General features: G+C 42.0%; 1 protein-coding gene across 10 annotated transcripts in view; it reads left to right on the top strand.

Moving 5' to 3' along the window:
• LOC140489423 (RNA binding protein fox-1 homolog 2-like) overlaps positions 1-25,701 on the top strand; it is a 370,713-nt gene that overhangs the window by 197,100 nt on the left and 147,912 nt on the right. The window contains exon 1 of one of the 10 annotated variants that reach the window (XM_072588970.1): positions 9,047-9,234. The exons of the other annotated variants lie outside the window; for them this stretch is intronic. Coding sequence (XP_072445071.1) covers positions 9,190-9,234 — 45 coding nt within the window. The 5' untranslated portion in view covers positions 9,047-9,189. Of the gene's footprint in view, positions 1-9,046; positions 9,235-25,701 lie in introns of those variants that run through there. 10 annotated transcript variants of the gene reach the window in all.

Genomic DNA, 25,701 nt, shown 5'->3' with positions numbered 1-25,701 from the left:
GGAAAAAAATTAATGAATGGCAAAGATTAATAAAGATAGACAGAACTGGCTAGAAATAATATCCTTGGATGTTGTTGTCAACAACAATTGAGCACTTTGAAACTGTTAGACACCCACCTAGGTTTGGAAAAACTTCATTGGAAGCCCATATCCAGCAAACTAATCTCAAGCATTGTCCTGATGAAGGGCTCTGGCCCGAAATGTCGATTCACCTGCTCCTCGGATGCTGCCTGACCTGCTGTACTTTTCCAGCGCCACGCACACTACTCTGGTAGACTCAAAGGATGGTTATCTCAATCTCTGATGATCGTGGTTGAAGATTTTATGTAAGCAAATCATAGATTTAGTTGGTTGAAATGTCAGCATTCACTTTCACTGCAAGATTCTAATTTTTAGCATTAGTTTGACTGAAGTTGAAACAGGATACCAAATTGTACTTCCTTGCTTGTCTTTTACCAAAGTATTTGAATTCTTTGATTTATCTACTTTTTTTTGTTACAAGCTTGAGTTAGGAAATGACAGTATATTTGTAGTCCTGCAGTTAATAAGATTTTTGTTTTTTGTCATCATTCTGCTCTGGGTGAACAGATCCTGAATGTTTATCTTTACCATATAGAACATTAGATGAAATTACCGAATTAAATCAGAGGCACTAGATTAAAGTCAGCAACAGTCAGAGGGTAATTGCTGACATATAGGCAGCTGTTGTGTAGAACATAGATGGAGGCTCATCTGTTACTGGAGAAGAAGAAAATCCCTAGTATGCAGCCAACCTGCCGGGCTGACTAGCACATGTCATACTGTGAAGAATGTTAAAGCTATTCTGCTTTTGATTTTGTACATAAACAATATAAGAACATAGCAGGAATAGGCCATCTAATTGCTTCTTGCAGAGTAGTGATTAACATTTCTCCTGAATTGCCACGTTGGTTTTTGTTTTATATTTTTGCAGAAGATCACTAATTACAGCTAAGATAAAACATCTCAGTTTGACACTCAACTGGAACAACGCCTTTAATTTAAGATTTTCAAAAAATTCATTTGGACAAGCTAAATACTTGAGCGTGAAATGAGCAGAGCCATCTCGTGCAACTTTAATCTTTGCTCAGATCTGAATGTATGTGAACAGAGCAGATTAGCGACACTCATGTCTTCATGCAGGGAGAAGGGAAACTTAATGTGGAGTTCAGATGGCTGTGGTATGCTGTGTTCCTACCCACTTAACAATGGCTAATTAGCAAGAAACAAAATCAAAGTTTTTGGACCAAGAGGTTTTCTGTTATGCAGCCAGTTTATTTTGTAGGTTAGGCATATTACTGGGATATGGCTGAATGTAAATAATGAGAGATTGACTTTGATCATAAGGAGTAGTGAAATTCTTTGTGGAGTATTATGACGACATTGGGCAGTGCTGTTTGGGTAAGAGGAGGATTGCTCACTGCTCTATAGCTTGAGAGGTCCCAGCTATTGTCCAGCTAGGACACTGCTAGCCATATATTATTTAAGTTTTAGACCTTACTTAGCTGATGCTTTATCTGGGTTTTCCTACAACGCAGGTTTCTTGCAACCTGACACAAGAATCAAGACCCATGATTTGACTGGTGGATGTGTATGATGATGACTATCAATTATTTGGCTTAATATATTTTCAGGAAGTTAAAGGTTAGAAAGCAGGTTTGGAGAAATAAAATGTGAGTTATACTGAGAGATAGGCACAGTTCCCCTTGCAGTCTGAATCAGTGACAAGAAAACTACTTTGATAATTGGTACAATACATTTCTGGTGGGGACAGTAATGCCAGTTGAGGAAGAGGGGAGATTTTCAACCCTGTGGTATGGACGGATGGGAAATGTTTCCTTCTCCGGTCAGAATGAGCAATCGTGCTTCTCCTGGTCCACAAGGGAGAGAAAGAAAAAAAGGGTAAAACAACTCACCTTCTGGCTCTTGCCTTCTGATGCTGGCAGATTTGACCTGCCAGGCAAAACTTTGCAGATGCGCCTTCGGATGTTAGCATCTGGGTGAGTCTGCTGGCTTGGATAGGTGTTCTTGTCGCCTTCAATTTAATATTTCATTCAGCATTATTAGTGGAATGGGGCACTGAAATCCATAACTTAATTCTGCCACTCCTCACCTCTAACCGATTTTTCACCAGTTGGGAGATTAAAATTGACTTCATGGATTCATTCAGTTGAACCTCCAACAGACTTATCAGTTGTTAATCTAGGATGTTTCTTTTTCGGGTACTTGCCTTGTGTAACATTGATTAAGTACCTTTCGAAAGTAAGTATGTCCTTATCTGTATGTATGAACAAGTACAAGGATCTCTTGATTACTGATTAATAGGGAAGCACCCCAACATGAATAGAGGAACTTGTTTGCAATAATGGAAGATGTTTACAAATAAATGAGAAATTGTATGCTTTGCAAACAGTCTCTACCAGAATGGATGTGATGTTTTGAGGACATAGTGAATACTTTATGACTGCAAATACTTTTCAGTGGAATATTAGGTATTCCTCTAGTATCTACCAGCTATATGTGTCCTTGTACCCTCAACTTCGTTTCACTGGTGGCCTCTTGTACATTTTCACAGCAAGTTTCATCATTAGAGATTTTCAGCTTTCAAAACCTTCCTTTCTGTGGCAGTTTCTCAATAAATAAGAATATAAGAAGTAGGAGTGGGTGTAGGCCCTTACTTTTATTTAAACTTAAGATGATAGAGATAACTGAAGTGGACTGGGTAAACAGACCAAAGATATGATACAGAGGCAGTGGCAGACAAGGATGTTTCATAATTCTCAACAAAATATATTCCATGAATGAAGCAAGGCTGTATGAGAAGAAGCATCATCAGTGGCTAACTAAGGAAGTTAAAGATGGCATCAAATAGATTTTTCATTATTGCTGCAAAGGTTAGTTGATCAGAGTAATAGAAATGTACAGCACGGAAACAGACCCTTCAGTCCAACCCGTCCATGCCCACCAGATATCCCAACCCAATCTAGTCCCACCTGCCAGCACCCGGCCCATATCCCTCCAAACCCTTCCTATTCATATACTCATCCAAATGCCTTGTAAATGTTGTACTTGTAGTAGCCTCCACCAAGCCTTCGTCAAGCAGCTCATTCCATACATGTACCACCCTCTGCGTGAAAACGTTGCCCCTTAGGTCTCTTTTATATCTTTTCCCCTTACCCTAAACCTATGCCCTCTAGTTCTGAATTCCCCACCCCAGGGAAAAAGCTTTGTCCATTTATCCTATCCATGCCCCTCATGATTTTATAAACATTTCATAAGGTTATCCCTCAGTCTCCGATGCTCCAGGGAAAACAGGCCCAGCCTGTTCAGCCTTTCCCTATAGCTCAAATCCTCCAATCCTGGCAACATTCTTGTAAATGTTTTCTGAACCCTTTCAAATTTCACAACATCTTTCCGATAGGAAGGAGACCAGAATTGTACGCAATATTCCAACAGTGGCCTAACCAATGTCCTGTACAGCCGCAATATGACCTTCCAACTCCTGTACTCAATACTCTGATCAATAAAGGAAAGCATACCAAACGCCGTCTTCACTATCCTATCTACCTGCGACTCCACTTTCAAGCAGCTATGAACCTACATTCCAAGGTCTCTTTGTTCAGCAACACTCCCTAGGACCTTACCATTAAGTGTATAAGTCCTGCTAAGATTTGCTTTCCCAAAATGCAGCATCTCGCATTTATCTAAATTAAACTCCATCTGCCACTCCTCAGCCCATTGGTCCATCTGATCAAGATCCTGTTGTAATTTGAGGGAACCTTCTTCGCTGTCCACTACACCTCCAATTTTGGTGTCATCTGCAAACTTACTAACTGTATCTCTTATGCTCCTATCCAAACCATTTATATAAATGACGAAAAGTATTGGATCCAGCACCAATCCTTGTGGCACTCCACTGGTCACAGGCCTCCAGTCTGAAAAACAACCCTCCACCACCACCCTCTGTCTTCTACCTTTGAGCCAGTTCTGTATCCAAATGGCTAGTTCTCTCTGTATTCCATGAGATCTAACATTGCTAACCAGTCTCCCCGGGGAACCCTGTCGAACGCCTTACTGAAGTCCATACATATCACATCTACTGCTCTGCCCTCATCAATCCTCTTTGTTAGTTCTTCAAAAAACTCAGTCAAGTTTGTGAGACATGATTTCAGAGGACTGAGAAGATTTTAGAAACCAGGAAAGCATGACTTTTTAAAAACCAAAGTAATTGGAGTAAGAAATATAAAACCAAATTAGAAAAGCTTTGACAAGTATATCAATAGAAATAGCGAAAATGAGAATTGGTCCCTTAGATCTTGAGATGAGGGTATTAAAAATGGGAAGACAAGAAAATGACGAAAGCTTTGAATGAGAATGTTTTGTTTGTCTTCACAGAAGAAAGAAAAAGTTTCTTAATAGTAGAAAGCCTAAGAGGCTAAAGAGAAGGGGGAGCATCACTAGAGAAAAACAATAGTCATTCTTTTGGTGCTATAGGCTGGCAAGTACTCTTCAACTGATGGCCTGTATCCCTTGAAAGAAATGGCTACAGAGATAGTGAATTAACTTTTGTAATCTTCCAAAATTCTTTAGATTCTAGAAAGGATTGGAAAACTGGAAATGTAACATCGCTGCTCAAGAAAGAGGAAAACAGAAAGTGAGTGCTAAGCCAGATATTCTAATATTTGTCTTTGCAAAAATGCTAGACTCCATTGTTAAAATGTTAATAACAAAACTTTTGGCAACCATAATAGAATTGGCAGAACCAACATGCCTTGTGAAAGGAAACTACTATTTCACAAATGTATTAGAATTCTTTGCTAATGTAATAAGTAGGGTGGATAAAGTGGAATCAATAGAGTAGTAAAAGATGAAGAGTTTATGATGTTGGAGGTGGTATGTTAGCATGAATAGAGGACACAGTAACAAATAGGAAGCCGGGTTGAGGAAACTGGATCATTTTTAGTACGGCAAAGTGTGACAGCTCACCAGATGAACATGAAGCTAGAGAAGAAATATTTTCAACTGAAGATGACTAAAGTCAAGTTCATAGGTAGTGTACAGACAATTAAAAGATTTTGCCCTAATCTTGACATGGTGTAAATTGCAGCTTGGATGCAGTAACTGACAGATGTGAAGATGGTAAAAACAATGACTGCAGATGCTGGAAACCAGATTCTGGATTAGTGGTGCTGGAAGAGCACAGCAGTTCAGGCAGCATCCAAAGAGATGTGAAGATGGTTCAGTGATTTGGTACTTGAACAGGGTGTGGAATCTTCCATATTTGATGAAAAGCAATGGCATGACAATCTGGAATGAACAGTTTGTTGTTATGAGGAAAGGCCAGACAGACTGGGCATGCATCCTCTGGAATAAAATCAGAGGCGACTTAATTGAAACACTCGAAATCCTGTGGGGATTTGACCAGGTGGATATTGAAACTATGTTTTTTGCTTAATGGGTGAATCTGGAATCAGGGTTGGAGCTTAAAAGTAAGGTGTTGCCCATTTACTCCAAAGAGAAATAAGCATTTTTGTCTTTGGAATTCCCTTTCTCAAAAGGCAACATTTGCAGATCCTTTAAATATGTTTAAGGTAGAAATAGGTAGATAGATAGATTCTTGAATGCTAGTAGGCTAAAAGATTATCGGGGTATGCAGGAATGTAGAGTTGAAATTAAAATCAGATTGACCATGATCTTAGTGGGGAAGTAGGCATGAAGGGCTGACTGGCCTCCTCTTGTTTCTTGTTTGTTTGTATGTGCATGTTCTGAAAGCTATCAAATTGGACAGATCAAGCGAGCTGCATCACCAGTTACAACTCCAGTGATACAGGTATTTGAGAGGCGAGGATAGTCTGAAACTATCAAGGGCAGAACTGTTGCTGTATGAGAATATTGAGCATACAGAGGTGAACTGTTAGCCTTGGTGGCATCTTGTACAAAGGAACTAGTAGTTATTTCCAAAAAGATGGTGAAGTTCATTAATGCAAGTCATTAGAAATGAGTCCTGTCAGAGGAAGCCTAGAGAGCTCCAACCCTAGCACACCACCTTAAGGGCAACAGGCCATAGGCAATAAATAGAGATAAAGCAAAAGTGAGGACTGCAGATGCTGGAAACCAGAGTTTAGGTAAGAGTGGTGCTGGAAAAGCACAGCAGGTCCGGCAACATCCGAGGAGCAGGAAAATCGACGTTTCGGGCAAAAGCCTATTCCTGATGAAGGACTTTTGCTCGAAACATTGATTTTCCTGCCCCTTGAATGCTGCCTGACCTGCTGTGCTTTTCCAGCACCACACTAATCTAAATAAATAGAGATGCCCACATCCAGTAGCTAAACATGAACAATGAGATTTAAGGACCACATCGGCTAATATATTATTTGAAATGAACATCAGGCTAAAAGCCAATTATGACAATACTATGGCTTTAAGAGGTGTATATTTCCTTTTTTTTGTGAAGAGAGGTTGAGACAGAGGCAGAACGGTCTATTCCAAGCCAATAAAGTAAACTGCTTGTGAGGCCTTGGGAACTTTTTTTTAAGTTGGAACAATAGTAGCAGCATGAATGGGTGGAGTCAGGCTCCCACAGAGCCAGAGTTTGAGCTTGGTTTTCAGGAATTGTCAGGATTTTAAAGCTGCCTTACCCCCTTCCCTGTTATAGCAAAACACTCGAGTTCTCGGTCTCTGCCAGAAATTTCTCTTGATGTTCTTTCCTCCTGGACTTGAGAAACATTGCATGTGAGACCATCTATTTTACTGAATTTGCCTTTGTCAAGGGTGTGTTTATGGGATGTTACTATATTGGACCAGCTACTGTTTAGTAGTTAAATAATCTGTCATTCTGTTAAGTTTCCCAATAGAGTTAAAGTAAGACTAATTCTTTGTTTTATTTGTATTTTAACTGTAGAGTTGGAATAAAATGTGTTTTCCTTAAAGCCAAGTATTGTAACCAATCCAATTACATCTGAAACACAGCACCTTACGCTTGCCTTTAAATAACAAAAAAAAAGGTCTATGCCATCTCCTTGATATATTTGAAGGGGGTTTGGTCTGGCTCATAACAAATTTGTGACATCCCAGATAGACCATGAGTGAAGGTTAGAGTCGACCTCTTTACTCTCTTCAGCACTGATTATGTAATCAGAGTCAACTCTCATTCAGACTACTAGAGGCTATACCAGGTGACATCAAGTACTATTAGTGAGATTATGGAATGCCTGAAAACTCTCATAAGTCATCATAGCTTTCCTGATATTGTGACATAATGGGCCTTGCTTCACATGTGAAAAGCTCAGGAATTTTGTGAATGATTTCAAAATTCACTGATACAGCTCACCTCATTGTCCCCAACGAAATAGGCTGAAGCAGCAGTGAAAATTTAGATAATCAAAAATTAACTAGATCTAGTACAGATGCGTACGAGGCAGTCTTAGAGTGAAGAAACACATCTACTGAAGGTGTGGAAAGTAATCCAGTCCAGCAAGTAGCATATGCCACAACCAGACTATCCTTCTGACAGCAAAAAAGCTCCTGAAGGCGGAAATGGTAAAATGAGTGAATGACAAGATAAAAGTAAAATGATATGCAGCCCACACTTCACTTTGATAAAGTTTCCAGATTGTTGTCAGAACTGAAAGTTGGATAGCCGAACAGAATTGCAAGTATTTGGCACATTCAAAAGTCAGCCCATGTGGCTTAGAACCTGTGTAGAGAAGCTGTCACCTCAATTGTATACAAAACAAATGACTTTCTCTATCCGTACAATGACCGATATGTACATGAAGTGGCAAAGTTGCTCCTTCGCAGCAGTTAGCTGATGAAGATTTGATTTCACCAACTGTGTGAGGAACTGAATTACCCTCAGTCCCAGAGATCAACCATTCCCCAATAAATGCAGTGGATCAACATGAACAGTTACTGCAACAGCAACACTCACCATGGCTGAAAGATTCACTAGAGAGTCAACGTTCCTCTCAAGAACCAGCAAACACCAGATAAGCAGCCAACAAAAATTCGCATGTACTGTATGTTGGTCTGAATTCTCTGAAACTAGCTAGAAAGAATGAAAGTGTTTTGTTGATATTTTCTGTATGGACTATTTTTGAGGTGTGTGTAATAACTTGCAAATGATGAAACATTGCAAGCTTCTTTCTTTTTATGAAGGGAATGTTTGAGTAAATCACTTTGCATGCTGTGGCTTTCCATTCTCATGTGACCTCCAATGTCATGATCTGTAAATAAAGAGTTTGGGCAGTAGCCATTTCACACAACCATATGCAACAGTACAAATATATGAAGACCTTTACTTTGTTAAATGTGATAGCTGATAATACAATATTGGCGCTATTGGTGCAGGACAAATATAGCTGACTGATTTTGAAGCCAGCTAAATTTTTAAATTTGTAAAATGTTTTATTAAAATAACATGGGAAGGGTTGGGAGCAGTATAACACCATAAAAATAATTTATTTTAAAAAGTTAGGTTGATAATGGACTGTTGTTTCAATTCTTATAATGTTTCAAGAGAGCAGGATCCAACTGGTCAAACTTAAGCATTGGAGCAGCAGTGAATATGGAAATCGCTTTACATTAAGTGGTGCACATATTGTATAGTTATATAAGGGGTTAACTTGCCTCCTGCAGTCTTGCCAGACTTCACATCAGTTTATATTGATGACTCCTGTCACTCATGCTGACATAAAGAAATTTAACAAGATTAGCTGTATTTGTTTAAAGTGGATATATCAGTAAAGATAGAACGTAACATGTAAAACTGTTTGGAATGTCCTGTTGAAAGGCAGCTTTCAAACGTATAAAACTTGCCTGTTTGAGTTAAAATGGCAAGTGTGCACCTGTTTGTATCTATTACACTGCAGGCACATTGCTTTTAAAAAAAACTTTTGTCAGGGTAGTGAGAAGCAGATGCCTTCTCTACAAACAGATCGAGTCTTCAGGGCCAGGACATGAGGGTTAATTCGCAGAAGTTTGATTGCAACAGCTGAAAGCATGTTACCGGGCAGCAAGCCTCCCCTCCTCACGTTGCTGAAGGCCTGCACTGTGTGCATCACAAATCCTTAAACAGCTGTTCACGTTTGACGGATAGACCAATTCTCACACTCATCGTAGTCACAGTGCCTTGGTTCTCTTAATTCGAGTACCCTACAGCAACTCGTAAGCATGTTCAGTGTCTACTGTATGGAATATCCTTACCCTATGTTACAGGTGAGTACTGGCTGAGAAATCCATGCTTTTCAGAGTCCGTTACTTTGCTGCTGGAACTCCACTGTATTTGCTTATATGTTGTCTTTGAAATTGGTTGAAGTGTTTTCTGTGCTATAGTGCTTTGTCGAAAACCTGTAGCGCTCATATAGATTTGTAGGTTGGCATTAGAAAACACTTGTAAGGTACAAGAGTCTTCTGATTAAAATGTGCTTGAATCCTCTGAGGTTATTTCTGTACTGCACTGCAGAGTTCTGTACATCTTGAAGCAGTACTGCCACTATTCCCATAGAGGGGAAGCTGTAGTATAGCATTCCAAACTCTCACATCATAGAGATTTTGTGGCTGCATGATGTACACAATTGTGTAACCAGTACTGTCATTTGACTTAGAGGGAAAATTCTGTACTTGTCATGTTTAAAATTAGCTGAATGCAATTAGTAATATTGGTGACCATTTCAAAGCAAGAGATTAGTTTTTGTAAAATGTACACCATAGACCATCCTAAAGACTCACTCTTTCAGTAAAGATTATTAAATTAGAGGGAATCCCTAATTTTCACATAGCTTAACATTCTATTAGCTTTGTAGAAGTACTTATTTAGGAGCTTTCTGACACATTTGGTAATTGCAAAATTTTGTTAAAGTTAGTGTTACATCATTGGAGGGTCAATTTTTTTTTTGTTTTAAGTTCAGCTAGCTGGAGTTGGTTGAAAATTCCCTATTGGGTCTCAGTGACTTCAACAGTGAAGCTCCCAAGGTTTCTATGTCTCAATCGTGTTCACTGCCTGCTGTTGGAAAGTGTAAATATTCGGGTCCTGGATAGAGGACAGAATCAGTCTCCACTGAATTATTTTTAATGAAGGTGACTTGGATGAAGGACAGACCAGAGTGTATGTTGCTAAATATGTTAATAACACAAAGAAAGGTGAGAAAGTAAGTTATTAAGAAAACGCAAAATTACAAAAAGATATTGATTACATGAGTTGTCAATGATGTGGCAAAAGAAGAATAATGTGGGAAAATGTGAAATTGTCCATTTTGGCAGGAAAGGGAAAAATAGCTGTCTAGATGTTTACAGAGCACTGAGATACAGAGGGATCTGGGTGTCCTCGTGCTTGAATTGCAAGAGGCTAATGGGCCAGTAATTGGTAATTAAGAAAACTCATAGTAAGCTGTCAGTTATTGTGAAGGGAATTGAAAATGGAAGTATGAGGTTATACTTCAGTCGTACAGGGCTCTGGTGAGACCAAATCTGGAGTACCGTATATAGTTATGGTCACTTTAAGGAAGGATATAACTCTGTTGGAAGCAGTTCAAAATATTTCTAAAATGGATACCAGGAAGGGAAGGTTAGACAGAATGGACAGACATCTGCTGGAGTTTAGAAGAGTCAGAGATGACTTAATTGAAACATACAGGGTCCTGATGAAGGGGCTTAACAGGGTAAATATGGAGAGGATGCTTTCTCTTATAGAAGATTTAGAGCTAGAGGTCACTGTTTAAAAATAAATGATCACCTATTTGAGACAGATGAGGTGATTTTTCTTAGGGTTTTGAATTCTTGGCATTCTCATAAGACTGTGGAACCAGGGTCTTTAAGTAATTTTATGGCCAAGCTAGATAATTCTTGTTAATAGACAATAGACATTGGGTGCAGGAGTAGGCCATTCTGCCCTTCGAGCCTGCACCACCATTCAATATGATCATGGCTGATAATCCTTAATCAGTATCCTATTCCTGCCTTATCTCCATAACCCTTGATTCCACTATCCTTGAAAGCTCTATCCAACTCAAATGAATCCAGAGACTGGGCCTCCACTGCCCTCTGAGACAGAGCATTCCACACAGCCACCACTCTCTGGGTGAAGAAGTTTCTCCTCATCTCTGTCCTAAATGGTCTACCCCGTATTTTTAAGCTGTGTTCTCTGGTTCGGCACTCACCCATCAGCGGAAACATGTTTCCTGCCTCCAGAGTGTCCAATCCTTTAAAAATCTTATATGTCTCAATCAGATCCCCTCTCAGTCTTCTAAACTCAAGGGTATACAAGCCCAGTCGCTCCAGTCTTTCAGCGTAAGGTAGTCCCGCCATTCCAGGAATTGACCTCGTGAACCTACGCTGCACTCCCTCAATAGCCAGAATGTCTTTCTTCAAATTTGGAGACCAGAACTGCACACAGTACTCCAGGTGTGGTCTCACCAGGGCCCTGTACAGCTGCAGAAGAACCTCTTTGCTTCTACACTCAATCCCTCTTGTTATGAAGGCCAGCATGCTATTAGCCTTCTTCACTACCTGCTGTACCTGCATGCTTACCTTCATCGACTGGTGTACAAGAACACCCAGATCTCTTTGTACTGCCCCTTTACCTAAATTGATTCCAGTTAGGTAGTAATCTGCTTTCCTGTTCTTGCCACCAAAGTGGATAACCATACGTTTATCCACATTAAACTGCATCTGCCATGCATCTGACTACTCACCTAACCTGTCCAGGTCACCCTGTAATCTCCTAACATCCTCCTCACATTTCACCCTGCCACCCAGCTTACTATCATTAACAAATTTGCTAATGTTATTACTAATACCATCTTCTAAATCATTAATATAATTGTAAAAAGCTGCGGTCCCAGCACTGATCCCTGTAGTACCCCACTGGTCACTGCCTGCCATTCCGAAATTGAGCCGTTTATCACTACTCTTTGTTTCCTATCAGCCAACCAACTTTCAATCCAAGTCAGTACTTTGCCCCCAATACCATGCGCCCTAAGTTTGCTCACTAACCTCCTATGTGGGACTTTATCAAAAGCTTTCTGAAAGTCCAGGTACACTACATCTACTGGATCTCCCTCATCCATCTTCAGAGTTACATCCTCAAAAAATTCCAGAAGATTAGTCAAGCATGATTTCCCCTTCATAAATCCATGCTGACTCTGACCTATCCTGTTACTACTATCCAGATGTGTCATAATTTCATCCTTTATAATAGACTCCAGCATCTTTCCCATCACTGAGGTCAGACTAACTGGTCTATAATTTCCTGCTTTCTCTCTCCCACCTTTCTTAAAAAATGGTACAACATTAGCCACCCTCCAATCTGCAGGAACTGATCCCGAATCTATCGAACTCTGGAAAATAATCACCAACGCGTCCACGATTTCTCGAACCACCTCCTTCAGTACCCTGGGGTGTAGACCATCAGGCCCCGGGGGCTTATCAACCTTCAGACCTAACAGTCTCTCCAACACCAATTCCTGGCAAATATAAATTTCCTTAAGTTCAGATCCTTTAGCCACTGTTACCTCAGGGAGATTGCTTGTGTCTTCCCCAGTGAACACAGATCTGAAGTATCAATTCAATTCTTCTGCCATTTCTTTATTCCCCTGTTTCTGTCTTCAAGGGCCCAATTTTAGTCTTAACCATTTTTTTGCCTTTCACATACCTAAAAAAGCTTTTACTATCCTCCTTTATCTTTTTGGCCAGTTTACCTTCGTACCTAATTTTTTCTCTGCGTATTTCCTTCTTAGTAATCCTCTGTTGTTCTTTAAACGCTTCCCAGTCCTCCATTTTCCCACTTATCTTTGCTATGTTATACTTTTTCTCTTTTAACTTTATATGTTTCTTAACTTCCCTCGTCAGCCACGGCCACCCATGCCTCCTCCTAGGATCTTTCTTCCTTTTTGGAATGAACTGATTCTGCATCTTCTGCATTATACACAGAAATATCTGCCACTGTTCTTCCACTGTCATCCCTGCTAAGGTATTGCACCATTGAACTTTGGCCAGCTCCTCCCTCATAGCTCCATCGTTCCCTTTATTCAACAGAAATATTGTCACTTCCGATTGTACCCTCTCCCTCTCAAATTGCAGATTGAAGCTTATTGTATTATGGTCACTACTTCCCAATGGCTCCTTCACTTTGAGGTCCCTGATCAATTCTGGTTCGTTGCACAATACCAGATCCAGAATTGCCTTCTCCCTGGTAGGCTCCAGCACCAGCTGTTATAAGAATCCATCTCGGAGGCACTCCACAAAGTCTCTTTCTTGAGATCCAATGCCATCCTGATTCTCCCAGTCTACCTGCATGTTGAAATCCCCCATAACAACTGTAGTAACATCTTTGCGACAGGCCAATTTCAGCTCCTGATTCAACTTACATCCGACATCCAGACTACTGTTTGAGGGCCTGTAGATAACTCCCAAGAGGGTCTTTTTACCCTTAGAATTTCTCAGCTCTATCCATACTGACTGTAGATCCCCTGATTCTAGGTCCCCCCGCGCAAGGGACTGAATATCATCCCTTACCAACATGGCCACCCCACCCCCTCTGTCCGTCAGTCTGTCCTTACGATAGCACGTGTAGCCTTGAATATTCATTTCCCAGGCCCTGTCCACTTGAAGCCACGTCTCAGTTATCCCCACAATATCGTATCTGCCAATTTCCAAAAGAGCCTCAAGCTCATCCATCTTATTTCTAATTCTTCGTGCATTCATGTATAGTATTTTTAATTTGTTATTCCCCTCACCCTTCCCATCAACTCCTATTTCACTCAACCTTACAGCATGATCCCTTTTTGAGTTTCCTGCCTCATTGATAAAGTTGTCTTTCTTGACTTCCCTTGTTCTAACTTTCCCTTCAATTTCCTTCTTAAACATCCAGTTTGTCCCATCCCCCCCAGCTACTTAGTTTAAACGTAGCTGTGTTGCAGTAGCAAACCTGCCTGCCAGAATGCTGGTCCCCAACTTATTAAGGTGCAAACCGTCTCTCTTGGTATAATTTATGCTTACCACAAAACATCCAAGAATTTAAATCCTTGCTTCCTGCACCAGTTCCCCAGCCACATGTTCAAGTCTATTATCTCCCTGTTTCTGGCCTCACCAGCCCGAGGAACTGGAAGCAAACCAGAGACAACCACCCTGGTCGTCCTGCTTTTCAGCTTTCTTCCTAGTTCTCTGAAGTCCCGCTGTAGTATGTTCCTCCTCTTCTTCCCAACATCATTTGTGCCGACATGTACCAACACCTCTGGCTCTTCACCATCGTCCTTGAGGATTTCACTCAGTCTGTGATGTCTTTAACCCTGGCACCAGGAAGGCAACACACCATCCTTAAGTCCCGCTTGCTGTCACAAAACCCCGGTCAGTTCCTCTCACTATGGAGTCCCCTATTACCACGGCTCTGTGCGATGTCCGACTCTTCCGCTCTGTCTCCACACCAACTTTTGACTGACAGACCTGGCCGCCTCACGGACTGGCAGTGTCATCTGTCTCTACTGTTTCCAAAAGATTCAACTTGTTCCTGACAGGTACTTTCCCCGAGGGTCTCTTGCACCTGTCTCCTCTCTGCCTTCCTCATCGTCTGCTCTCTTCTGCTCTCTTCTGGTATGGTCGGTGTAATAACCTCGCTGAAGGTCTTGTCCAGAAAGATCTCGTTCTTTCTGATGAGTCTAAGGTCCTCGAGTTCTTTCATCAGTGCTGCAATATGCTCTGTTAGTAGCTGAATGTGCACACACTTTCCACACTTATACGAGCCAGATACACCAGAGTCGTTGACCTCCCACATCAAGCACCTAGACACTGAACCAGCTTGGCCGTCATGTCTTCACCCTCTTCAACTGTGGCATAATCACTTCACTCAACCTCCTTGTCAAAGACTCCTGAGCTAAAGCCTCACTCTTCAATCCACAGGAACTAAGCAAGGGGGTGATGTTAACTTATCATGGGTAGGTGGCAACATTGATTAGAAATTGCAATCAGATCAGCGTCGATCTTATTAAATGGTGAAGCAGGCTCAAGGAACTGAATGACTGATTTATCCTGCTCATTAAGGTGTATGTTCATTACTGATCATGCTCTGTCTTTTAACATCAAAGCTAGCATGTGGAGTGTAATCACTTGCATAACAGCAACTACAATGCAAGGGTATTTAATTGTAAAACTCTGTTAAGATGCTTCAGGACATGACAAGGTTCTTTATAAATGCAAAAGCTTTCTCTATCACTGGGTAAGGTTGGCAGTGCCTGTAAGACTATATATAAGCAGCTTCAGGTGATGTTAAAAAAAAGGTAATTTATAAGCATTTCAGGTCCTCTAGATCTATAGTTAGGATTTAAATGAAAAAGTTAGATGTCGTTTTTAATTTGTTTTCCAATGAGGAAGAAAGATTATCCATATAAATTTAATTGATCACTAAATTAACAATTTGATATATATGGACACCAAGGACTGCAAGATGTAGTTTCCATCCACCTGTTGATTGGCACAGGACGTAACTGACATTTCCAGTGTTCATAAAACCAGTTACAGATTTGTATTTGCGGAATTTAGAAAATGAATAATTCTGCTACATGTGGAAACACAGAAGAGACTTTTCAACCAACATTCCTGCAGTTTATGCCTCTTCTAACCATTTTCCACCTTTGTGCTTTACCAATATTATATCAGTACATCCATATGTAATGCAGTTTCTACTTCTGTTGTTTCACCTTTATAGAATACAATTTTGCAATGTTGCCCCATAAATGTTACTAAACAGAAAATGACCCCAAATAACAAACCTTTCCAATTTGCTCATGTATATTTCTGACATTGTTAGAGGCATGATTATTTCAATGTTCTGAACAAATAAAATGAGTACTTGTGTAATAACAATACCATTTAAACTAATGGGGCTAGGATTGTGTATAGCCAATTCAGGTAAGAAAAGTTTGCATCCTACAAATGGTCTAAGTTCTTCAATCATGCTATAGCCAATTCGCGTTGAAGAAATGCACATTATAGCATAAACTGTTTGATGTAACATGGTGGCGATCAGGTGGAGCTTGTTCTGAAAAGTAATCTGAAGTTTTAGAAACTTAATGTGTCATTTTACATATTTTTTATTAATTGTTTCACTTCCATGTATGTTTGAAAGTATATTTTTAAAATAGTCTTTATTAAAAAAAATCAAAAATCGTAACACCAGCATACCCATAATCCTGCTGATGCAACTCTTTATTGTGTGAGCTAGAGTGATGGACACACACAGACAAGAATATATAGCTTCAGGTTGCTCAGAGAGACCAGTGCTTAAAGTAGTGACCCTAGCAAGGTAACAGAATGCTTGTCTGCATATGATGCTGCTTGCATTATTTTACTTATATTAATGTAACAGTTTTATAATGTTAATAACTAAATGTAGAGCTATTATGTGGTTGCATCTGATTTTTATTCATTGGAAGTTTGTTTCAGGTTTGGGCATGGCATACTTTGCTTGTTTGCCTTTATTAGTCAGTGTATTGAATTTAACAGTTGGGAGGTCAAGTTGCGGCTATACAGGATGTTGGCTACGCCACTTTTGGAATATTGCATTCAATTCTGGGCTCCCTAGTATAGGAAGGATGTTTTGAAACTTGAAAGGATTCAGAAAAGATTTACAAGAATGTTGCCAGGGTTGGAGAGTTTGAGCTGTAGGGAGAAGCTAAATTGGCTGGGGCTGTTTTCTCTGGAGCGTAGGAGGCTGAGAGGTGAACTTAGAGGTTTATAGAATCATGAGGGGAATGGATAGGGTGAATAGACAAGGTCGTTTCCTTGGGGTGGCGGAGTCCAAAAACTGGACGGCATAGGTTTAGGGCGAGAGGGGAAAGATAAGGAAGGGACCTAAGGGGCAACATTGTCACACAGAGGGTGGTGTGTGTATGGAATGAGCTGCTGGAGAAAGTGGTGGAGGCTGGTACAATTACAACACTTAAATGGAATCTGGCTGGGTATATGAATGGGAAGGATTTAGAGGGATATGGGCAAAGTGGTGGAAAATGGGACTAGTCAGCATGGACGAGTTGGACTGGATGTTTCCATGCTATACATCTCTATGACTCTATATAGAACTACTCTTTTTTTTGTCTTTGATAGATGATTCTATTAGCATTTTTGGACTTGAGTTATGCATTCAGTGGTTTATTTAAAAAGGATTTCATCTCAAGTGAGTGCTAATAAATGTGGCACTCCTTATCTAGGCAAGATTACATTCGCTATACATTCGCTGAAAGGTGATCTTTCAGCCCTAGAAATATCCTTGGCATATGAACAGTACCAGTTTTACAGGTGCGTCTTTGTGTTTGTATTATGATACTGGTGTATATAAAACAGGGATGTCCAGTGCAGCATGCTTCATTCATATGGATGGATATGCTAATTTTTACATATGGTCACAGTGACACCAATAAGCAATAAGGTTTCATAACGCATGTTATAGATTTCTCAAGTCATGCCACGCAAATGTCTTTGGGCACTATATCAATTTTGTATGGTGCACTGGAGCTAAAGCCTTTGCTGTGGTGAAAATCTGTCTTACGATTGTGCATTAGTGCAGGTAGAATGTAGCTTAGCTGCTCAAAACCAAATTGTGCATGAAAATCACAGCTGCTGTGGAATTTCAAAAGTCCTACAGTTGTAAAACGTGTGAAACACAAGATGTCCATGATTTTGTAAATTCCATTGCTCATCTTTTGCTGTTGAGAATCTATCCTTGGTATTACTTGTTGGGGCAAAGACACTAAGTCAGAATTAACGTGCTCGGCAAGACTTCCATCAGTCTACACTCAACCCAAGCCAACAACATGGGCAATGCTTCAGCACATTCATGGATTGATGATCGGTATGTATCCTTAGAGCAAATCTGCAAAGGAAACATGAAAATGCGGATGTTGCAACAGATGGCACTGGTTAAAAGCTGCTGATGGCTGGGACCTTTGGAGCTCACTGTTCAGAGGACCATCAGAAGAGGCAAGGAGAAATGGAAAGGTAAACTGGCTGAGGAGAGGGATGAGTGAAAATGGAGGCCAGCAAATCTCTCACCTTCTCAGGGCATTACCTTCAGCAGCAGCAGCAAGTGTGACCAAGAGTGTCAACACAGATTGGGACTGCTAAACTGACCACCATTGTGCAAACCACCATCTTGTGAGACCCAAGGCTGCTGGAGTATTAAAGCCATGCTTCAAACCAGCACCTTTTAGTCAGTGCATGCTATACAAAAGCAGTTTATCTTCAACTAAAACAAAATTGAGTAGTTTTACATTTAGTCTTTAAATGCTTTTCAATGTGTAACATGAAGCTGTGGTGGCTGCCCCTACATGGTAAATAATGTTTATGCACTGTTCTTGGCACTTAACATTAAGCAGGATATTTTACTCTTAAATTGAATATATATTAAACAGATGCTGTACAGCATAGTGCTTAAACGGGTTGAAGAATTTTGTTTGCATGAAAGATGATCTGAAGCTGAAAGTGTTCAGGAAATGTGGCCATTTGGGAATAGACCAAAAAGAAACGAGCCATCAACTGCTTGAATTCTGTCACCAAATGAAAAAGAAAAACTTATCAGTTAGGATTCAAACTCCTGATAGCTACCTCATAATCAATGTAGGAAAGTGTGTGGCTGGAGACTCTTGCTATGCATCCCACAATTGAATAGCCAATTAACATTCTTAATCTAAACTCTTCAGATGAAGAATTAGTCACTGGGGCCAGAAGTCTGATGGCTGCCACTGAAGCAGTTCCCCAAATAAGTCAGAATCATCAGTAAAGGAGAGAAGAAAGCTGCTCGAATACACTGATACATTGTGCTCATTTTCAAGTTTGGGTAATGTAACAAAGCTTTAAGTGTGAAGGGAATGAATCCTGTCTGGTTTGGAAGACAGTATCATTAATTGCTTCTTCTTAGGCAGCCCCTTTAAATCAAAGATGACTTGGTTCAACTTTATTTTAATGAGTTCTGAAACTGTGAAATCCAGTGTACAATCTGCAGACTTTACCATGTGCACACCAGATGCTGCTTTAAAGTGTTGGATATTTGGGATTATTTGTTGAGTTGTGTGATTCCTATAATAATTCTGTTTGCTCCTGATAAATTGTCTTGATGCATTTGGTGTATTCCTAAATGAGCCTTCTCTGTTTTGGTCTCACATGCCAGAGTCTCTCATATAATTGGTAGGAATGTTTGGCTTCTTCTGGGATGTTTGGGAGCATTTTCTGCTCTCTTCCTAGGAGTTTCCTGCAGAAGTTTGAGTAGAACAGCTGCCTTGGGAGTCATATGCATGAATGACATGTTCTACCCAGTGGTGTTAATTCTGGACAAGTTGGCTTGGGCAAGGGCACTGTTATTGGACGACCTTATTTGTCATTGGATTCAGAAGAAGCTGCAAAGGCATCAATAGTAGTATTTCTCCAGTGCTTTGAAATGCCTTTTTAGGTTGTCTAGGTCTCCAAGGCGTGAACTGTACCCAGTAAAACTTTGGTCTTAATCTCTGGTTTGAGATCCAGATCCTCAGATACACTTTTTGCCTCAGTTGGTGGAACACTGAGCTGCCACTTTGGAGGTAGTGATAATTTTTATTGTCTCGGTCTGTCCAGGTGAAGAGGCAGTTCCTAAGATACAAATAGTCCATATTTTCCAGGTGTTCACTGTTAATCTTAATTGAAGGGGAAGTTGGGTGAGGGGTGGGGATGCATTTTACTTTGGGAGCTGGTTGGAAGAGAACATTAGTTTTTTTTTCAGAAGCACGAAAGAATTGACAAGGAGTCAACAGTAACTTGGAGCTGAGTTTCTGAGTAACACACAGAGGCATTATCTGCATGCTAAAGCTGTTTGATTGAAGTCGGTGTGATTTTGGTTTTGGATTGAGGTGGTGGAGTTGAACAGTTTCCTGTCTTGTGGGTTATCTATTGCTATTGAAATAGCTATGTTTTACATCACATTATAAAGTGTCATCTTGTCTGAGTTAGAAGACTTCAGCTTCAAGGTCCATTCGAGGATAATGTTTCCATGGAATTTCAAGATCTTTTCCAGTTTTTGAGTTTCAAGTTTAAAACAGAAAATCCTACATTATTTGAAGTGTCGAAAGTCTTGTTGATCTCCGACCTAACGTTATTTCCTCATTCTGAGATACATCAATTAATCACTTATATTTTTCCTGTTTGCAAGGTCTTGTAATCCGCAAAATGACTAGATTAGATTCCCCACAGTGTGGAAACAGGCCCTTCTGCCCAACCAGTCCACACCGACCCTCCGAAGAGTAACCCACTCAGACCCATTTCCCCTTCTGATTAATGCACCTCGCACTATGAGCAATTTAGGATGGCCAATTCACCTGACCTGCACATCTTTGGACTGTGGGAGGAAACCGGAGCACCCGGAGGAAACCCACGCAGACACGGGGAGAATGTGCAAACTCCACACAGACAGTCGCCCGAGGCTGGAATTGAACCTGGGACTCCGATGCTGTGAGGCAGCAGTGCTAACCACTGAGCCCTCCTGCATTTATTTGAATGAGCAGCTTTGAATAGTTCTTCAAAGGACTACACACGTTTCTTATGGGACAACTTATGTTATCGTTGCGTTGTACTGTGTTCTAACATTTCTGCTACGCTGTCGACCTACCATGTGAATTGGAGAAAACATAAAGTAGCAGTTTTCAAAAAAATGCATTAATTCTGATCAATGAATAGTTGGCAGTGATATTAAGGCAGCATTTCAGTCCTAAACTAGATTTAGATTTAGATTACATTACAGTGTGGAAACAGGCCCTTCGGCCCAACAAGTCCACACCGACCCGCCGAAGCGCAACCCACCCATACCCCTACATTTACTCCTTACCTAACACTACAGGCAATTTAGCATGGCCAATTTACCTGACCTGCACATCTTTGGACTGTGGGAGGAAACCGGAGCACCCAGAGGAAACCCACGCAACACGGGGAGAACGTGCAAACTCCACACAGTCAGTCGCCTGAGGTGGGAATTGAACCCAGGTCTCTGGCGCTGTGAGGCAGCAGTGCTAACCACTGTGCCACCATGCCGCCCAACTAGTCTTGAGATTTTTTTGATAATCTACACCTTCAACAAATTACCTTTCTATTTGCATTGTTTTATAATGCGCAGCAATAAATTTTCCCTTTTCAGGTATTACACTAAATTTTACACCTTTCTCTTAACAAAATTTGGATTACCTATTACAAGTCCACATTTGTCAATTTAACCTGTAGTACAGGTTTTATTTTAGGTAATATCTGCAGATAATTCCACAACATTATAAAATAAAATTGAGAGAATACATTTCTATTAGTAAACAGTAGCTGGTGTATTGACTGAATGGCTCCTAATTTTAATGTCTAGTCACATACAACATCCTCTGTGACTGACCTTGATGTATTATCCTGCCTTGCTTTCTTCAGCTTCTAATGCAGTTGACCCCATTATCACTTTCACTGATTCCCCTGGTGTGGCCAGATAAATGGCCAACAATAATTTGAGAATGCCACCCGTTGGTCCCAATAGCCAGAGCATCTCCAGTAATGTTATTAATTGTGTATCCCATCCCAGCCCCAGTCTTGGATTTACAATGTATGTACCATCCAAATTGACCCCAAAGTGAACTTTTGAATCTATATTCACAACTACCTAATTCTATTGCATGCCTGCCTCCACCTCTTTTCACACGTGTCTTTCTCACTTTCAGTTTAACCTCAACAGGAGTCTTCTGGCAAACACCAATCTGTGAGAATTAGGTAATCTATTGCTGTGTTACCCAACATGCTATCAGCCAAACCTTTAATGTAAAACTATTGTACTTCAAACTTTCAGGGCACTTGCCATCATGATCTCTTCCTCAGCCCACTACCTGCAATACCCCATCTGCCACAGTATTGGCGCTAGAGTTGTGTAGGCCTTTCTGTTTGAAACTCTTTCTTTAAACCAATCTGGCCTGTTGCTGTTCTTCTCCTGACCTTCAAAACACACTCAAATTTCATATGTTTGAAATTTGCTATCATACTAAGTTAGTGAAGCATTTATACCAGTAAGAACTTTAATGTCTTGTTTGTCCTGACTTAGCTAATACTGACTGGGTTACTGAAAGCTAACTTCAACGCTTCTGGACTAGGGAATGGAAAAATCAGGCATGCTTCTCTCACATGTTTGCTATCCAAAGATTTTACTGGAATGAGAGTGTGAAAAAAAGCTTAGTGTGGGTGACATTGAGTTCAGCGATAAGTTTCTTTACTGGAAGTGGCTGTCTGCATTCACTGTTAGCGTTGTGTAGTGTAGGGAAAGTGTTTATCCATCGAAGTAAACAGTTTGTAACCTACGTATCTTGCTATATTTTAGCAGTTGTTTAGTATCAAAAAGCCTGCAGCTTATTTCAATAATTCAGTTGGCCTTTAGTCAACTGCTTGAAGTAAAATGACCAGCCAAGAGGTAATAGCTGGCAAAGTCGATGTCATTGCTTGGCTGAATGATTGAATCTATACCAGTGAAATTGTTTCTAGATGAACAGAATTTCACTTCATTCTAAGACATTTACCTTTATTAATTTTGTTGAGCAGTTAATAAAGTGTAAGGGTTAAGTACTGTAGTTGTCATGTTTTTATAACGGTGTCAACTCCATGCATTTTTCTGTGTTACAGTTGAGGTTATGAGGTAATTCTAGTGGAAATTGTCCAATGCTTGTGGTAAGTACTGGCATCTTTAAGGCATTCTGGACAGGTGGCAGATAAAAGTTTGATGTGGAGAAATGTGAGCTGACTAATAGTAGGAAGTGCCTGAAGAGAAAATAAAATTAAGGGTCCTACTTAAGGAGGAGAGCTACTTCTGTGCATTTGTATGTAAGTTAACAAAAATGCAGGACAGGTTGGAAGAGAGTTTTTATTTAGTCTTTACGTAGAGGTATAAAGCGCAACAGTAAGAAGATTATGTTGAACTTGTATGAAGCCCTAGTTTAAGCTCAGCTGGAGTACTGTGCCCAGTTCTTTGTTCTGTACTTTAGGGAGGATGTGAAGGCTCAAAAGGATTTGCAAGAATGGTTCCAGTGATGAGTTTCCATTACTGAAGATGGGAGAAGTCAGAGCTGTTTACTTTAAAGGAGAGGCTCAAGAGGGATTACGCAGGTTGGAGAACCGTGAAGCCCCTCTTTGAGTCTCCAGCGGACTGGTGGGAAACGGTAAAAGGGAACATCAAGAGGTTCTTTATCCTCAAAGGTGTCCAGGAGGCGAGAGAGAGACGGGGAAAACTGTCCCAGCTCCAGGAAAGTATGCAGAACCTGCTCCTGCTGCAGACGATGGGGGTCGATGTCACGGAGGACCTCAAGGAGGTGAAGGGCCAGCAAGCCTCGCTCTGCCTCGGAGGCCTCCAGGATAATCTTCCGGTCCAGGGTCCGCTCGGTGGAGCAGGACGAGACGTGCTCACGTTTCTTCTTCCAGAAGGTGCACAAAGAGAGCTCCGTGCTCAGCAGCCTGAAGAAAGAAGATGGCTCGGTAACGTCATCTCAGGCTGACGTCATGAGGATCAGCAAATCCTTCTACGCCAGCCTGTATGACTCGAAGCCGACCGACAGCGCGGCCTCCCAGTCGTTCCTGTCCTCTATCACGGAGGTCCTAGATGACGGAACACGAGAGAGGCTGGACCAGCCGCTATCTCTGGATGAACTGACCAAGGCCCTCGAGTCCTTCGAAAAGAATAAAACTCCCGGAAGCGACGGCTTACCGGTCGAGGTTTATTCCGCTCTTTGGGACTTGATCGGCCAGGACCTGCTGGAGGTGTATGTCAGTATGCTTCGGGCAGGTACCATGAGTGAATCCATGAGGAAAGGCATCATCACCCTCGTCTACAAGCGGAAGGGGGAGAGGGAGGAAATTAGAAATTGGAGACCGATCTCACTGTTAAATGCAGACTACAAAATCTTGTCAAAGGTCATCGCCAACCGGGTCAGGTCTGCTCTGGGATCGGTGATCCACCCGGACCAAACCTGTGCTGTACCGGGCAGGAAGATCTCTGAGAGTCTCGCACTCCTCAGGGATACGATCGCCTACGTGCAGGACAGGGGGGTGGACACCTGCCTCATCAGCCTGGACCAGGAGAAAGCCTTTGACAGGATATCGCATACATATATGAGGGATGTCCTCTCCAAAATGGGCTTTGGGGAGGGAATCGGAAATTGGATCAGATTGCTCTACACCAACATTGTCAGTGCAGTCTCAATCAATGGGTGAGAATCAGATAGCTTCCCTGTAAGATCTGGAGTCAGGCAGGGATGCCCCCTCTCACCCGCCTTGTTTGTGTGTTGCATAGAGCCATTTGCCGAATCCATCAGGAAGGATGCGAGCCTGAGAGGGGTGACTATTCCTGGCAGCGGGGGCCTGCAGGTTAAGGCCTCCCTGTACATGGATGACGTCGCTGTTTTCTGCTCGGATCCGCTGTCCGTGCACAGACTCGTGTGCATCTGCGACCAGTTCGAACGGGCCTCGGGGGCCAAGGTAAACCGAGGCAAGAGCGAGGCCATGCTCTTCGGGAACTGGGCCGACCAATCCTCTATCCCCTTCACCGTCAGGACTGACCACCTGAAGGTGCTGGGTATTTGGTTCGGGGGGGCTGGGGCGTGCGCCAAGACCTGGGAGGAGCGGATCAGGAAGATGAGACAGAAACTAGGCAGATGGGGGCAACGGTCGCTCTCCATCGCGGGAAAAAACCTGGTCATCAGGTGTGAGGTACTCTCAGTATTGCTATATGTGGCACAGGTCTGGCCTATCCCCAGGACCTGTGCCGCCGCAGTCACCCGAACCATCTTCCAATTCATTTGGAGATCAAAGATGGACCGGGTCCGAAGAGACTCTATGTACAAAGACCGGTGCAATGGGGGAAAAAACACGCCCAATGCCACCCTCACCCTGATGGCCACCTTTGTGTGTGGCTGCATCAAGCTGTGCGTGGATCCCCGGTACGCAAACACCAAGTGTCACTACGTACTGAGGTTCTACCTGTCCCCGGTGTTGCGAAGGATGGGCCTGGCCTCGCTGCCGCGGAACGCTCCGAGTAGTTGGACCGTTCCGTATCACCTGTCTTTCGTGGAGAAATTTATGAGGAAAAACACCTTTGACCACAAGTCCATCAGGAAGTGGTCAGCACGTAGCGTCCTTGAGACCCTTCGGGAAAAGGAGAGGGCGGATCCTGTCGAGCGGTTCCCTGAGCAGACTGTCAAAGCCACTTGGCAGAATGCCTCATCACCAGAACTTTCCAACAAGCACCAAGACGTGGCTTGGCTGGTGGTGAGAAGGGCTCTGCCCGTGAGATCCTTTATGCACGCCCGGACTCTCTGCCGCACCGCACGCTGCCCTCGAAGTGGCTGCGGGGGGGACGAGACTGTCACACACCTCCTTCTGGAATGTGCCTATGCAGAGGAAGTCTGGAGAGGAATGCAGTGGTGCTTGTCGAGGTTCGTCCCGAGCAGCGCCGTGACGCGGGACTCCGTGCTCTACGGCCTGTTCCCCGGGACTCACACCGAGACGAACATTAACTGCGCCTGGAGGATCATCAACTCGGTGAAGGACGCTCTCTGGGCGGTCCGAAACCTGTTGATCTTCCAGCTGAAGGAGTTGACCCCGACCGAGTGTTGCAGACTGGCACATTCCAAGGTCCAAGACTACGTGCTGAGGGACGCACTGAAGCTTGGG

This window comes from Chiloscyllium punctatum, chromosome 18 (genome assembly GCF_047496795.1).
Source record: "Chiloscyllium punctatum isolate Juve2018m chromosome 18, sChiPun1.3, whole genome shotgun sequence".
Lineage (NCBI taxonomy): Eukaryota > Metazoa > Chordata > Chondrichthyes > Orectolobiformes > Hemiscylliidae > Chiloscyllium > Chiloscyllium punctatum.
Note: the sequence above shows the minus strand (reverse complement) of the source record. Positions and strands in the feature narration are given on the sequence as shown.